This window comes from Phytophthora cinnamomi (assembly GCF_018691715.1).
Source record: "Phytophthora cinnamomi strain GKB4 chromosome Unknown Contig0, whole genome shotgun sequence".
In the NCBI taxonomy this organism is placed as follows: Eukaryota; Oomycota; class Peronosporomycetes; order Peronosporales; family Peronosporaceae; genus Phytophthora; species Phytophthora cinnamomi.
Window position 1 is genome coordinate 3998415 of NW_027150933.1, and position 16428 is coordinate 4014842.

A 16428-nucleotide genomic window follows, 5' to 3' on the forward strand; every position below is an offset into this window, starting at 1 on the left:
TCAAGTGATACCAAAAAGATCGCAAGTCACGAGTTACCCATGCTATGTTGCCGTGGTAAGGGTAGGCTTAGGTCCTTAACCCCCATGAGGTTCCTCAGCTTCTCAAATTGAGTTTGAGGCAGTGCCTTGGTGAGGGCATCTGCAACCATATCATTTGTACTGCAGTATGTTACTACTATTCTTCCATCGTCATGTACTTCTCTCGCATAAAGCCCTTTAATATCAATATGTTTTGTGGAAGCATGGTTAGCTGGGTCCTTTATTATACTAATTGCTCCTTTATTATCACACCAGCATACTATCGGTTGTTTTTGCTTAAAGCCCAGTTCCTCCAGTAGGTACCACAACCATTCGCTCTCTTTTATTCCCTCACTTGCTGCTATTAATTCAGCTTGTGCTGTGTGGAGACTGACTGTATCTTGCCTCGAACTTTTCCATGTAATACAGGCATCGGCCATAATACTCACATACCCAGTCACTGACTTTCGATTCTCATTAGCATTCGCGAAGCTCGCGTCTGTGTATATCTCATATAATACTTCTTTACTTTTTCCGTCGAATATGAGACCATACGTCGACGTTCCTTTCAGATACTTTAGTACTCTCTGTGCTGCCCTGTAGTGAGTTTTGTTATAACAAGACAGGAACTTACTTAGTTCTCTGACTGCGTTTGCAATATCAGGGCGCGTACCACGGACTAGATACATCAAAGACCCCACAAGTCCCCTATAATCAAATGGCTGAGCTGCTATTTGCTCTGGGCTCATACTAACTTCCTTTTCGAGGACTATACTTTTGGCTTGAGGTGTTGGCTCTGCTACACTCTCAGTCATATTAAACTTCTGTAGTAAGTCCATAATATACTTGTGTTGGGACATACTGAGAATTTTGTTTTTCTTATCTCTTTTTATCTCCATTTTGAGGAGGTAGTGGATCTCGCCTAGATCTTTCATAGTAAATCGTGAGGCAAGTTTGGCTTTCACCTTATTCATAAGTATCATATTACTTGCAGCGATAGTAATATCATCTACGTATACGCATATGAGTACTATGTGTTTCTCTCCTTTTACCTCCCACTTTTGCCGGTACAAACAGTACTCCTTTTTGCACCGGGAAAACCCTAATTGAAGTAAGAACTTATTGAGAAGCGCATACCAGATGCGTGGTGCCTGTTTGAGTCCATAAAGGCTCTTCTTTAGCTTACACACTGTTGAAGCGTTCCCATGCCGAAATCCGTGAGGTTGTTGCATATATATATCCTCAAATAAGGTCCCATTGAGGAATGCAGTGGACACATCCATTTGATGGACATACAAGTCCTGTATAGTTGCTATGGCTAAGAACAATCTCAGCGACTCATACCGTGCCACTGGAGAGAAGATCTCATCATAGTCAATCCCATATATTTGTGTATTACCTCTGACGACAAGTCGTGCCTTAAAACGATCAATTGTACCGTCAGGGTTGTATTTTACGTCAAAAACCCAATGACAGCCGAGTACCTTTCGGCCTTTAGGTAGCGGGACGAGCTCCCAAGTTCCATTTTTAACTAGTGCCCGGTACTCAACTAATAATGCCTCCTCCCACTGTTTGGCATGAGGTCCCTGCCTTGCCTCTTTGAGTGATCTCGGAATTGGTATTAGTTTAATGCTCCGCGTGACCGTGTTAATTGCCACCACGTAGTCTTTTAGCCGAGAATTAGCCGTCCGTTTTCGACGAGGCCGTGGAATTGGGGGTACGCCTTCATTAGCCCCCACATCTCCCACTGTCTCCGTACTCATTGAGGGCAATGGCGACTCCTCTGTTCGTCTGTGCTTTGTTGGAGCGTGTGCAACCGCATCCCGTGTCCTCTTACCTAGCCCACACACCTCGTTTATGGTTTCTTGACTGACCTCAACGGTTCCCGATGGAAACGACTTGGCGATTAGGCCTGCAGTAGACGTGACGTCAAACCTGACGTCTCGGGCTATGAGGTATTTATTCTCTTTCACATCAAGGAGTCGGTATCCTTTGTAGTTGTCAGAGAGCCCGAGTAGTTTACACTCGACTGCTCTATCGCTAAGCTTTTGGTTAGCTCGTTTAGATTTTGGAATATGAGCGTAGCAGGTACTACCCCATATTCTCAAGCTTAACCCACTAGGCTTTTTCCCATATAGCGCTTCATACGGTGTTTTACCCTTTAATCTGACTGTTGGTACTCGATTGACTACGGAGGTCATATACATCAACGCCTCTGGCCACCACTTTGCAGCCATACCAGATCCTACCAAGGCACACCTAACGTTACCCATAACGGTCTGATGTGCTCGTTCGGCTGAGCCATTTTCTTCTTGGGATTCAACATTTGACTGTTGGAATATCAGGCCCTTCTTAGTACAGTACTTTTTCACAACTGTATTGAGAAATTCTGTACCACCATCCGTCCTTATCCTTTTGACGGTATATGGAAGTTGCTTTTCTAGTTGTGTAATGAGAGTTGTTAATTTCGCTCCCACCTCCTTTAGTGATTTCATCACAAAATACCATTTATAGGCAGTGGCGTCGTCCACAACGGCCAGGGCATACTTAAAACCTGCTGTGCCATATAAACCAAGGGGTTTTATCTTTCCTAATGAGTCCATATGAAGTGTATGCAGTGGTTCAGTTGCTTTTGCCCCTATCATGTTTCGGTATGACATCCGACGAGATTTAGCCAGTGCACATGTGCGACAAAAGAAGGCTATCTTTGCCATGTCTTTTCGTTCGAGACAAGGCGCACCGTCAATTACTGCACTGGACAAGATGCTCATCAACCGGTCCTTTCCAACATGACCTAGTCGCAAGTGCCATTCTTTCATTGCGTTATGAATGAACTTGGGATTAATACTTTTAGCCGATAGTACTTTAGTACTATCTCCCATTCTTTTACTGGGGAGGTAGTACACCTCGTCTATTGCTACTGCAGCAAATACGAACCGATTATTCTTATCCAGAAAATATAGGTACTCCCCGCTCTTATCCTGAATGTGCCAATATCCCTGCGTTGCAAGGTAATATGCACTTAACAAATTGCTACTACACTCCTTATCAAAGGCAACATTCTTTATTGAGATATCACTGTAATACCCTTTTGGTTTGAGTATACTAAATCTCACCGTGCCTTGTAGCGTACTCAATGAGGTGCCCCGGTTTCCGTACTCAAATGTGTGAGGTTGGCCTCGTCCAAGACTACTGAACCAGTGTCGACTTGGGCTTACGGCGTGTCCTGCGCCAGTATCGACAACCCACAGATCATCAGTTACCTCTAATTCCTTTAACATAGATAAGTACCTTCCATAATGCTTCCTTACCTCAGCATCGATGTCCATTGGGTTGAACACCTTGTCCTCGGTTTCTTCGCCTTCACTCACCGGAACATTCTCTTCAAACGCAAATTCGTCGGCGTCCTCAATCGCCTTTGCCAGTTGTTGGTCGTAGGCGTGGGCTTCCGCCGTCGTCATCTCCGAGCCCTTTTCGCTGGCTGCTTTCTTCTTCGGAGTGGGTCCCCTCTTCACCGCCATCAAACGTTTCTTCTTCGCACTCGGAGCAGCCCGGATGTTCGAGCGGAACAACGCTCCACCCGGTCTCTTCGGATCGCGATCTTTCGCCATAATCAGGCAGTCCTTCTTACGATGACCGTCCTCAAAGCAGTAGAAGCAGCTGCCAGGCTCAGCACTCGTCGCTTCAACTTGGTTGCGCTTCTTCCCCGTGAACTTCTTCGCCACATTGATCATGACGGGACGCTTCTTTTCCGTGAGCATGTTGATTTCCTTCTTGGAGCGATCACCAAAGACGCGTCGCAAGCTTATTTCGACATTTTCGATGGAAAACCATTCCGCCGTCATGCTGATGGAGCTTCCCCAAAACTCGCTGGGCAGCTGAGCCAGCACCTCCATGCACAGCCAGTGTTCCGTCACAATCTCCTTGCCAACCAATCCCGTCATCTTCCGGTTCATGTCGTTGCGGAGCTGCTTCAACTGGGCGAATAGGGTCCCCAAGTCACTCCAGTTCGAGGCGATAATCCGATCCCACTTTCGGCGTAGCTCGATTACACCTCCAGCGTCCCCAACCCCATACGTCTTCTCCAGCAGCTTCCAGATGTCGCAGGGCCTCATGCTGGACACCGGGTTTGGAAGTCCCGAGAGGAACATGTTGGTCACCGATTGGTTGAGCAGGTTCAGCATGGCCGAGTTAGCCCTAGTCCAATGCTGGCGGCGCCAACGCAACTCCTTTGCCTCCTCCCTTGTGGTGGCTTGACCGACCGTAATGATCGGTTCTTCCGGATGTCCATCCAGGAAGTCGACCATCAACACAGAGGCGGGGCTTTCGTCCTTTTCCAAAAGCCCGCGCTCGTAGATTTGGTCCTGTTCCTTAATGTAGGTAAGGAACTTGTCCTTCCACATGGTGTACTCCCCCTCCTTGTTCCCCATGAACTTCTCCAGCCCAAGAGTTGGAGCGCCCCCATTGCGACCAGAGCTCATAGTGCGTGGAGATTGAGCACGTATCTGAAATGTCAGCCTTAGCTGTAGGCCGTCAGTTTCGAAGTGAGGGGGACTGCAGTGGCGGTGCCACGCGTCCTCCTCCTCCTCTTACATCCCTCGGCAGGTTGTGTGTGGTGCACACAAGTAGGTGACCTGTACTTTTCCTATTGGCTAATTTAATAGTATATTAAGACCCAATTAGAGTGCATCATATCTTCCTATCATAACGACATCATAACAGTTTCTAGTCACAAAAAGTCATAGACGATCACGCAGACTTTTTGATTGCTGCGGGCATTTATTGGCGACTTCGCCAAGACCTCGGCGAGGCCTCGGCGACACGCCCACGTACCAGTCGAACGGTCTGCGCGTGCAGGGCACCGAGATAGCCGCGGAGTGGTTCCTCGGCTTCTGAGACCACTGTGGGGTTGTGTAGGACACACCCGTTCCATACCACATGTCTGGAAGGAGGACCATCCCATCCAGCAGGTCTTTTCACTATAGTTTGATCTGGGATCACGCCACTCTGTACCGTAGGGTTATGATGTAATACAGTCAGTGCCTACGTACGGAGCTGTAGGGAGAGACTGGAACATAAGGCATCCGCCGCTACAATGTGGACAAGGCGATTATGGCTTGTCTAGCCAGTCGAATCGAGTCGCAGCGCTCGAGGAGATTCACTTCGCATCTTCCCACCTACGGATCAGACCATGCCGTCGCTCCGTATCATCGCTGTAGTCGCAGCCACGGGCCTCGGCCTCAGCGCCGTCGCCGCTTCCTCCTCCACCTCGTGCTCGGGCGAGCAGCAGCAGCAGGTGCAGGCCCAAATTGTCGCGATTCGCGCGTCGCTCCAGTCGGACGCCGCCTCCAACAGCAAGGCCTCGAGCGTGCCGTCATCGTGCAAGGCGGCGCTGACCTTCGACTTGTCCGCAGTCAGCGAGAACGACGGCGAGCTGTGCGCCAACGACTGCGTCGCGTGGATCGAAGAGGTCGTGGACGTCCCGACCTGCGGCGACGAAGAGATGCTCACGTACCAACGACGCATGGCCGCGTACCTGGCCCAATGCAACGAAGGCAAGAAAGTGCGACTGCAGGAGACTGAAGCGAACGTCGCGGAGCCCTCCAGCAGGCTGCGAGGACTGGCCGCAGAACTCCCGGAGACAAGACAACTCGGCGTTAAAGGGCTCTTGGACGCGCTGCTAGTTGTCACGCTGAACAACGCCCTGTAAAGGTCCTGTGGACAGGTGTGAAGCTTCACCCGTCATAGGCTCCAAGAGTATTTATCGTCATGCGCGTCAGTGTGTGTGCTCAAGTTGTAGGAATAGCCATCGAAGAGCAGTGACTGTGAATCAAGCATGTCCATCGTTGACTTATGCACCATGTCTTTGTTGTGCGCTTGAAAGAAAGTCTTACTACAGCTTTTGCTAGGTTGACAACCGCGCGGAGAAATGACGGCAGTGCAGGATGGCACTTGGCCCATTGTGCAGCGAATCCATTGAAAACAGGAGCCCAACAGAAGTTCTAACCTAAGGTGTTTTAACGTGGCATGCACTACGGCAACATGTAGGCCCAAAAGCCATTAACCGCAAGCAAACATGAAACCTTTTGCCGTTGCAAACCCGCAACAGCAGATGCAAAATGTTCTGCGCTGGCCATTAGCCAAATTACTCAAGCACAGATGGAATAAAGTACTGCTTGTAAGATTGCAAATTGGTATGGTAGCGATTGATCAGGGTTAAAAAGCTCTAGATTTCAATCTACACATAGGCTTCAGAGTTGGATTATCTTGTGAACATCATTTCAATCGCGGTGCAACTTGAAACGCGCTCGGAGCGAGCAACAAGGTCAGTGCAAGGATGACTATGTTTCTCTACACCTTTAGAGCCACTACAGCCCTTCAGAGAGATTCCCATTATGTCAAATTCATCACTCCTTGATGCTTGGATCGGCACGCCTCCACACAAAATACACAAGCTACTGGTCGTTGAGAATCAGATAGGAGCGAAAGACTTTGATGGAATGTTATCAACAGAAGCCTTGGGAGCTGTTCAGTTGAACTATGCATATTCGAATCATCACCTCCTCAACGACAAATACACTCACGCACACACGTACCACGGACTTCTCGATCGGCAAGCTCAGTTGGAAGGCAGCAGAAAGTGATTTTGTTTTCAGCAGCAACACGATGATCGCCTCAAACAAACACAGATATCCTTTCTTTCATCCTCGCTCACACACAGCAATGCACACATACACTTGAAGCACGGACTCAGGCAGTATGAATACAACAGCAGTCCACACGAGCTAAATGCTTCTCGGAAGGTGTCCTAAGTTTGAGTGTCATCCTCATCCGCACGCGCCACTCGCGCAATACAAACACACAGATATACATACATGCAGACATGCAACCAGCAGTGGATCGATCAAACTAGCACCAACGTCCTGGCAAAAGAACGTCGGGTCTTTCGGCTGTACTCAGCGTCGGTCGTATGGGGAAAGAAGTTTGTCCTATCATCTCGATCCGGGGGGGAAGAAGGCGCCTCGAAGACGGAAAAACCTGTGCCTGTATGTGACTGGAGGAGCTGTGGTTGGCGGCTCTGGAAAATTGGCAATGAGCAGTCAGCGCGACCGCTGAGGACTGAGCCGCCAACGGATACGGGCAGAAGCACAGCCAGTCGTTGGGTAGATGGCGCCTAAGTACGAGTGTGAAGCACGGTACGAACTATATTGTTATGTCCGAGGCAGTACGGCAACGCATAGCTGGGGCGGGTCTGTGACGTGTGACGGAATGGCTACAGCAGCGTGTCGTACTGGGAGTAGGACTCTGGGCGAAAGTTCTCGCTGGACACAACAGCTCCTCCTTAAGCCACGCTGGGATGTGCGCGTTCATTTCCAGGCCAGTCTCCCAGTCGATTTCATAGCAACCGTGGTCTTGTGAGTTCTAGAAAAGCACCAGGTCGAAATTGCCGGACATCACTGAACTTCAGCCAAATGATTGATGCTAGAGTGTATGGGAAAACCTAAAGCCGACCTTCGTTCGGGCGATTCGCGCATAACCATCTCAGCATTGCCAGGTCTCCTTGGAGTGCCACTACATCCATCTAGCACCGTCGCGGACCTAGCGCAGCGGGATATCGGCCGAGCCGTAAAAGCCCGAGATGAGATCAAGTGTGTGGGTAGTGTGGTGATGACAGGACTGTCGCGCAGAGCGAGATGTGGCGAGTGGAGGAGGCAAAACGCTAAAAGACTTGGAGGCATTGTTCGCATCTCTCCAATTTATGCACTGCAGGGCAAATCCCGAAATGGTAGAGGCTTTGCCTCGAACTTGAGCTGCAGCACGACACAAATAATATGAGCTTATCATTTATGACACAAGCAATTGGCAAGTACAGTATCCGGAAGCTGCGCGTAGAGGTCTTCTTCGCTACAAATAAATCTTCTTTGTCTGGTCACGATTAGCGTGCAGAACAATGGAGTCGACGACGTACTCGTTAAACAAAAGGCAGTCGCCGTTCGCGAACCGCAACCGCTTCTTGTGCACCAAGTTCGGATACAAGTCGTCCGTCAAGATCTGCACGTACTGCGCGGCTGGAGTCGTGTCAGGCGACAACTTCACGCGAGACGTAGGGAGGAGCACTACACACATCATCAGCAGAACGATGAAAATGCAGCCGGACAGCGACACCACCGCCATTCCAGTCGGCACGTTCACTTCGATGTCCGTGGTGGCGCTGGCAGCGTTACCCGAGCCTGAACCGGAACTGCTGGATGCCATGACGGCTGAGGGTGCCAGACGCCGTCGCGACATCAGATCGGCGTAAGATGTCGGGACTCCGCGTTGCAACAGGTAGAACAACGCCGCAGAGTATACATCCTGCGACGACTGACCGTCAAGGTAGAAGTGGTTCGACTCGATGTGAGTCAGGTACGCGTCCACGAGCGGAGTGCAATCGGTCGTAGCACTTGGACGCACGAGCATGTCATTCGCCACCGATACAAGTCGGTGCCAAGACGTAAGGACTTCGTCTTCCGAACGGCTCATGTCGGGGATCGTGGCTGGGTGCAGGGTCACGAGCGCTACTGGTCGTGTCACGTGCTGCGTAGCCAAGGCGTCCTTGCCAACGAGCAGCACGCCGTCTCCCGTTGCGAATGGCAGACTCAGTCCGAGGCACTGCTGATCGCCTTCGTCCGCACACGCCGCGTCGTGACGAATGTGGAGCGGACTCAGCTGCCACGAGAGTTTGCCCATCGACAGGGTCAACACTTCGTGCGGTGCTTGAGGCGTTCCCAGTTCCTGCACGTACTGGTTTCCGGCGCTGTAGACCAGGGCGGAGTTGGCGTCTTCATCGTACGACGCAATTGACACACCCGGCTGCATGTGAAGTTTTTCCAGGACGCTTGTTGACGTGGCGTACACGCAGCCGGAAGCCCCGCACTTCGTAGTCCCCATGTTGTCCGCTTCGACCGGAATGGACAGCGTCAAACTCGTGAAGCGCACGTCTTCAGCCAGTTCTCGATGCTCCAGTCGCACGACCAGGTCACCGACTCGGGTGTTGCTCGGCAGTACTGTCTTCAGCTTACTCGCCACGACATGAACCAATTCGTCAAATGACTGCGGAGCCAGCGTTACATCGACTGACGCGCTCGCGAGGCCTAGTTTGGACGCCCCCTGCTGGAAGGTCGAATACAGCTCGGCAGGATCCCAGTCGTCGGTCATCCCATACTTCTCATGACTGTCCAGGTAGTCTCGAAGCGGGACTTCCACGGCTGTGGTCGGAGCTGCGGTCTTTGACGAAAGGAGCGCAGCGTTCCATGCGTGCGACGGGAAGCTGAAGCTCACAGACGTGGTGTCCACGTCGTCGGCCCACGCTCCCCACTGCTGGTTACTGTCTTGGTTGGACCAGCCGCAGGTGTCTTCAAACTCGAATGGTGTGGTGACACCCGTCACGGACGTCCGCAGGATGGAGTGCAGCACGTCGGCCTGGGCGTTCACGGGTGATGGCGCCTCCATCTGCAGCTGCGTAGTCGTCAAGCGATCTGACGTAACAAGGCGTCTTGAAGTCGATTCTGGGTTCTCGTTGCCCACGTAGACACTTGTGAAACCCACATTCATGATAATGAGCACTGTCTTGAGTCCCCAGAAGATGCAGCGTTCCTTGTTTACGGAGTGTACACGCGCTGGTTCATCTCCGGGATACAGACTACAGTTATGGAGGTAGGTGGTAAGTATGGGGAAGATCAGAGTCTCGCAGTACACCGTGAAGATGCTGGATACCAGAAACTGCATGTAGCCCGAGATCGTGTTGTACTTCTCCACGACGGATGATGCCTTCGACGACAGTGTGTCACCACTCGCTAGTTCACTCTCGTAGACGTACGTGAGCGTTTTCTTCCTCAGGAAAAGAATCGCGAAGGCGAACGCAAAGGCGAGTGCAATACCCACAAAGAGGATGAAGCGCTCCAGTCGTAGGCTCATGTCCACGATGGTGTCACGATCGTCTGAAGCCTTGGCAGGCGTCATATCACCCGCCGGCTCGAAGTTGTGCTTGGGGCTGTTCTCGTGACCAAAGAGGTGCGGCGAGGGCGGCATGGCGGTCGATGTAGGAAAATGGAGAGAGGCTGACTTCGAGGGGTATACGACCTTTGAGGAAGAAGCGTTATCATAACTATCCAACGCCAGAGGAGGAGGCCAGTCGAAGCTCCTGCACCTGGGTTGCGAATTCTACCTGATACTACGGACCCCCTTTCGCCGCGCTATCAATTTGAGCACGAAAACTTTATTATGACTAGATTGGGCCATTTGGTGATTCTCCGTCGACGACCTCTTCAAAATCTTTACGAACTTACAGGTAGATCTTCTTAGTCTGGTCGCGCTTGGCATACAGCACGATGGCGTCGACGATGTACTCGTTGAACAAAAGGCAGTCACCGTTCGCGAACCGCAACCGCTTCTTGTGCACCACGTCCGGATACAAGTCGTCCGTCAAAATCTGCACGTACTGCGCAGCTGGAGTCGTGTCAGGCGACAACTTCACGCGAGACGTGGGGATGTAAACCACGCACAACATCAGCAGAACGATGAAAATGCAGCCGGCCAGCGTCACCAACGCCGTCGCCGTCGGAACGTTCACTTCAATGTCTGTCGTGGCAATAGCAGTACCATTGCCCGAGCCTGAACCGGAACTGCTGGATGCCATGACGGCTGAGGGTGCCAGACGCCGTCGCGACATCAGATCGGCGTAAGATGTCGGGACTCCGCGTTGCAACAGGTAGAACAACGCCGCAGAGTATACGTCCTGCGATGACTGACCATCAAGGTAGAAGTGGTTCGTCTCGATGTGAGTCAGGTACGCATCCACGAGCGGAGTGCAATCGGTCGTGGGACTTGGACGCACGAGCATGTCATTCGCCGCCGATACAAGTCGGTGCCAAGACGTAAGGACTTCGTCTTCCGGACGGGTCATGTCGGGGATCGTGGCTGGGTGCAGGGTCACGAGCGCTACTGGTCGTGTCACGTGCTGCGTAGCCAATGCGTCCTTGCCAACGAACAGCACACCGTCGCCCGTTGCGAATGGCAGACTCAGTCCGAGGCACTGCTGATCGCCTTCGTCCGCACACGCCGCGTCGTGACGAATGTGCAGCGGACTCAGCTGCCACGAGAGTTTCCCCATCGACAGGGTCAACACTTCGTGCGGTGCTTGAGGCGTTCCCAGTTCCTGCACGTACTGGTTTCCGGCGCTGTAGACCAGGGCGGAGTTGGCGTCTTGATCGTACGACGCAATCGACACGCCTGGCTGCATGTGAAGTTTCTCCAGCACGCTTGTTGACGTGGCGTACACGCAGCCGGAAGCCCCGCACCTCGTAGTCCCCGTGTTGTCCGCTTCGACCGGAATGGACAGCGTCAAACTCGTGAAGCGCACGTCTTCAGCCAGTTCTCGATGCTCCAGTCGCACGACCAGGTCACCGACTCGGGTGTTGCTCGGCAGTACTGTCTTCAGCTCACTCGCCACGACATGAACCAATTCGTCGAATGACTGCGGAGCCAGAGTAACATCACCTGACGCTCTCGCGAGACCTAGTTTGGACACCCCCTGCTGGAAGGTCGAATACAGCTCGGCAGGATCCCAGTCGTCGCTCATCCCATACTTCTCATGATTGTCCAGGTAGTCTCGAAGCGGGACTTCCACGGCTGTGGTCGGAGCTGCGGTCTTTGACGAAAGGAGCGCAGCGTTCCATGCGTGCGACGGGAAGCTGAAGCTCACGGACGTGGTGTCCACGTCGTCGGCCCACGCTCCCCACTGCTGGTTGCTGTCTTGGTTGGACCAGCCGCAGGTGTCTTCAAACTCGAATGGCGTGGTGACACCCGTCACGGACGTCCGCAGGATGGAGTGCAGCACGTCGGCCTGGGCGTCGACGAGTGACGGCGGTTTCATCTGAAACAGCGTAGTCGTCAATCCATCAGACACCGCAAGCCTCCTGGAGGGGATTACCCCTGGTTCCAGCGTGGTCTGACCCACGTAGACACTCGTGAAGCCGACGTTCATGAGGATGATGACCGTCTTGAGTCCCCAGAAGATGGAGCGCGCCTTGACCGCCGAGTGGACGCGCGCCGGCTGGTCCCCCGGGTAGAGGCTGCAGTTGTGCAGGTAGGTGGCGAGCGTGGGGAAGATGAGCGTCTCGCAGAAGACCTCGAAGACCTTGCCGCCCGCGAACAGGATGTAGCCGAAGAGCGTGTTGTAGTCCTCCACGACGGACGAGGCCTGGGTGGACAGCGTCTCGTTGGCCGCCAGCCTGTTCTCGTACACGTACGTGAGCGTCTTCTTGTTGGCCGTGAGCAGCGCGAAGCCGAAGGCGAAGGCCAGCGCCGCCACCACGCACAGCACGAAGCGGCCGAGGCGCAGACTCATGTCCACGATCGTGTTGCGGTCGGCCAGCGCGTTGGCGCGCGCCAAGTCGCCGCCGGCGGTCGCCGTCGACTCGGCCGGCGTGAAGCTGCGCTGCAAGTAGTCGCCGCCCGCGGCGGGGAGAGAGGCCGGCATGAAGCTGCTGCTGGCGGGGACGGAAGTGCCGCCATGGGCGCCATGGACCTGCGGGTCCATTTGAGCCAAAGAGGTGTGCAAGTGATGCAGGGCGCACCAGCTTTTATGACGAAGTGGAGGGTTGTGTGGTTGAGAGGCGGGTCTTGTGCACAGAAGCGGCGGTCGCTTGTGTTAACAACCCTTCGGATGTTATAATATAGCGCAGCATGCCTCGACGGAGGCGTCGCGATTGATATACGTCGAATCAGACCTGATGTAGGTGATGCGTTTGTAGGTGATGCGTTTGGGTTCGTCGCCGCCGAGCCTGCTAATATACTGCATTGGAGCCATCGCTGCAGTTAGGTTCATTGCGTGCTGCCGCAGCCTGCGGCCTGCAGGCACCAGCGTGGCGTGGTTGAAGCCAGTTGCAGCGCGACGAAGTAGGTTCAAGTCTTCTACAGTCGCCGCAACGTTAAATAGCAAAACCCGCCCATCGTTGTTTGCAGGGAAGACGCGGAATAACATATGCAGATACAGCTGGGGGACACCGCGCCTCTAAATCTGCGATAAAGTTTTCGTATCACTTTTCCATTTCCTGGTCTTCCGTTTTTTGCAGTCCATACAAACACCAAGTCTAAGTAACGTCCGGCCGTACCCGTAGAGAGCAGCAGTGTATCATGGGCAGGAAGCGGCCGGCGGCGGCGCATCAGTCGCTCAGAGCGCAAGCGGAAGCCAAGTACGAAGTGCACCTGGCCGAGCGCCGGCAGCTGGAGCAGGAGCGCATGTCCTCGTACACGGACGACGCCTTCGAGTGCGAGTCGCCGCACGCCATGCTGGCCAGCAGCCGCGGCCAGCAGTCGGAGCTGCAGCTGCAGACGTCTGGGGGCGGTGCGTCCCCGTACCTGGTGGTGGACAACATCGGCCGCCTGCGCGTGGACAGCGTGGGCGACAGCGACGCGCACGAAGACGTGGCGTACGGCGAGCTGGCCCAGCCGCGGCCCGAGATCATCCTGCGCTGGAAGCGCTTCGCCGTGCTGGTGGTGCTCACGGCCGCCGTCATGTCGGCCATCGCCGAGTGGCTGCGCGAGGGCTTCGTGGTGGACAAGAACGTGCCCGTGAGCAAGGCGGAGGCCCGGACGGACATGGTCAACTCGTACATCGGCCTCATCATGGGCTTCGTCGAGTCGCTCGTGGGCCTGGGCGTAGAGGAGATCTTCCCCGTCTTCATCGTGTACCTGCACAACCTGCGCTGGTACCCGGGGGACGACCCGGCCACCAAGAGGCAGAGCAAGTTCAAGAAGTTCTCGCTCACGATCTTCATCCCCGCCGTCATGATGGCCGTGGGCAGCTCCATGTCGGCCATCCAGGCCAACCAGAAGGACGACAGCAGCGGAGGCGGCGGCGGCGGCGGCAACTCCTCCGCCAACGCGACGGCCACGAGGTTGCTCATGCAGGAGGCGACGGAGCTGGGAGCGGAGGGACTGGGGGACTCCATCTTGAAGACGGCGCTGGCGAGGAGAGTGGACCCCATGCAGCCGCTGGACGCGTCGCGGTGCACTGCGGACCAGTCGGACCTGCTGGCCGCCCAGTCGCTGCTCGCTGCAACCCCCAAAGCTGTTTTCGGCTTCCCGCTGCAGGAGTGGAGCGCGGAGTTCGGCAACGGCTGGCATCGAGAAGAAGCGACGACGAAGCGCTACGACGTGGCATACCCTGATGCTGGCGATGCAGAGGGAGAGCTGAAGTTGAGCGAGGTCATGCCGCTCGCCTCGGCCTACGAATTGTGGGCGCAAGGAAAATCGGCTTTGCTTAAGAGCGTACGAGCCACTTCTAATGGTCATGTGGGTGCACCACCATCGACAACGGGCGAGCTTCTGGAGGATGTGTGGACCTCTCTTCTTGGAGCAGAACTTCCTTTGGCTGACAAGGCTGCTGTGGACGCTTCGTTCGAGACGATGGCGCTGAATTCCTTGATGAATATGGATGTCATGACGTTGAACGTACCGCTGCGTGGCCCGACCAACTCCTCTATTATCTGCGGTGAAACGAGTTGTGCATTACTGGAGCCCCAACTGAGCTTTGGGCAGCGTCTGCCGCGCAAGCAGATCGGGATGATGCAGGTAGCGGGGAATTGTTCTCATTCGACAGAATGCGATACTGTCCCCAACGTAGCCTTCTTGTATGGTTTTACAACCGTGACTACGGGCGAGTCTAACGACCATGGTGAAGCTATTTCATCTGCACGCTCGTTGGTGCTGTCATTCGCGCGACTTTCATGGAGGTTTGATGGTGCTGCGTATGAGTGCGACACAGGAAGTTCCTGCCAAGTACTTCACTACCAGCTCGACGACGGCGATCGCCATTTGGTAGTATCCAAGCAAATGTTGCCTGTCCAACTTCAGGCCGGCAAACTAGGATCGTCCGTCTCACTTGTGCAGCTGATGGAGCCTAAGACCAGGCTGACAGGACAGGCATCTCGTTTCGCGACACTGGAACGTTTGGATCAGCGACCCCAACACAACCCGAGTACTTGCTCTCCAGCGGTGGACGCATACCTCCAATATGTGAACCGCAACCACTTTTACATTGACGTCGATATGCTGGATACAATGGCAGCGGCGGCGATGCTCTTCATCTTTCAAAACGCTCGAGTGCTAGATAGTGCGCCGGGGGTGGAAATTATGATGACCCAACGACGTCTCGTCGATACGAATTCACGTCGAGTCAAGGTTTTCTTGACGAATACCAAGGTGGGCAATATATGTACCTGGACGGGGTGCGGGGTGCTATTGCTGTTGACAGTGCTCACTCTGGTGCTGCCCAACGAGCGTGCTCGGCTCTCACCACCTCGTGGAGGCAACGCACGCGCTGAAAGGTTCGTGGCTGTGCAGACTGAGCAGATTTACCCCAACCTTATTTACAAGAAGCGCTTCCTGATCGGCAAGACTGGCGAAGAGATCAAATTCGGCGAGTTCGCCGTCGAGTCGGTCGGACTGCATCACAAAATGGAGGAAGACGAGCAGATCTACATTTAAACGAACGCTACCCCTGGAGAAGTTGAATGTTCACGATATGTAAAAATGAATCGCCAATACAGTGAATCAGTGAAACCAAATTCACAATCCCATGGCGTGTCCAACTGGTTGTTGGATGCGATACCGTTCATGCCACCTCAGTTTCGAGGCCAAAATCCCATTCACTAAAAATACATGCAAGCACTGCGCATTTCGCCATTCCCCGCCATCGACATGGCACCTGCTGCTTTGACTGCAGTGACCGTGGTTCTCCGAGAGCGACCTAACGTGACGGCATTGACTCATGTGCCTAGTACAATATCTGCATTCTTGGACAGTTCAGTGGAAATACCGCTTGCGCGAGCTTGCCAGGTAGGCTCACGCGCCCTGTTGAACCGTATCTGGGATAGCAGTGACCCTGTTCTCCTATGCACCGACGAGCGTACATGCAGTTGGTCGCTGTGTGCATTTCGTCGAGCTGATCGGCACTATTACAAGGCCCAATTTGCCGAAGCTCTGACTGTGGCGGTCAATTGTGGTGATTTGGCCGTTGTCGAATGGCTTTTCCAGCATTTTCGGGGATGCGTGGCCCCTTCCGACATCGTGGAGACCGCTGCAAGTGGCGGCCATCTCCACATTCTTCAATTTCTGTTGAAAAATGGTCAGGTTTGCCAAGCCTCAGATGCTGAATCAACGCCCCATGAACACGAAGACCAGGATGCAGCGAATACGGTGCTTTGGGGCGGGAAGGACATGGCGGCAGCTGCGAAAAGAGGACACGGACAAATTGTTCGGTGGTTGTATGAGCACATTCGCGATGTTGAGCGGGACTTCAGCCGGGTAATGATTTATACTGTCCGTAAAGGCGACCTAAAGCTGGTGCAGTGGCTTCTAACCAAC

At 53.8% G+C, this 16428-nt stretch overlaps 4 protein-coding genes across 4 annotated transcripts; 2 read left to right on the forward strand and 2 right to left on the reverse strand.

The window, feature by feature from the left end:
* Positions 1–5209: 5209 nt before the first annotated feature.
* IUM83_02243 (uncharacterized protein) lies at positions 5210–5728 on the forward strand (the record flags this gene model as incomplete). The annotated part of the gene is made up of 1 exon (XM_067926146.1): positions 5210–5728. The coding sequence occupies one exon, from the start codon at positions 5210–5212 to the stop codon at positions 5726–5728; it is 519 nt and encodes a 172-aa protein (XP_067800993.1).
* A 2195-nt stretch (positions 5729–7923) lies between these two features.
* Positions 7924–10089, reverse strand: IUM83_02244 (Transmembrane protein; the record flags this gene model as incomplete). The annotated part of the gene is made up of 1 exon (XM_067926147.1): positions 7924–10089. One exon carries the CDS (start codon positions 10087–10089, stop codon positions 7924–7926), a length of 2166 nt encoding a protein of 721 aa, XP_067800773.1.
* A 253-nt stretch (positions 10090–10342) lies between these two features.
* IUM83_02245 (Transmembrane protein) lies at positions 10343–12598 on the reverse strand (the record flags this gene model as incomplete). Its single annotated transcript, XM_067926148.1, has 1 exon — positions 10343–12598. The coding sequence occupies one exon, from the start codon at positions 12596–12598 to the stop codon at positions 10343–10345; it is 2256 nt and encodes a 751-aa protein (XP_067801085.1).
* A 596-nt stretch (positions 12599–13194) lies between these two features.
* IUM83_02246 (putative transmembrane protein) lies at positions 13195–14884 on the forward strand (the record flags this gene model as incomplete). The annotated part of the gene is made up of 2 exons (XM_067926149.1): positions 13195–14634; positions 14828–14884. The coding sequence occupies 2 exons, from the start codon at positions 13195–13197 to the stop codon at positions 14882–14884; spliced, it is 1497 nt and encodes a 498-aa protein (XP_067800992.1).
* Between the last annotated feature and the right edge of the window lie 1544 nt (positions 14885–16428).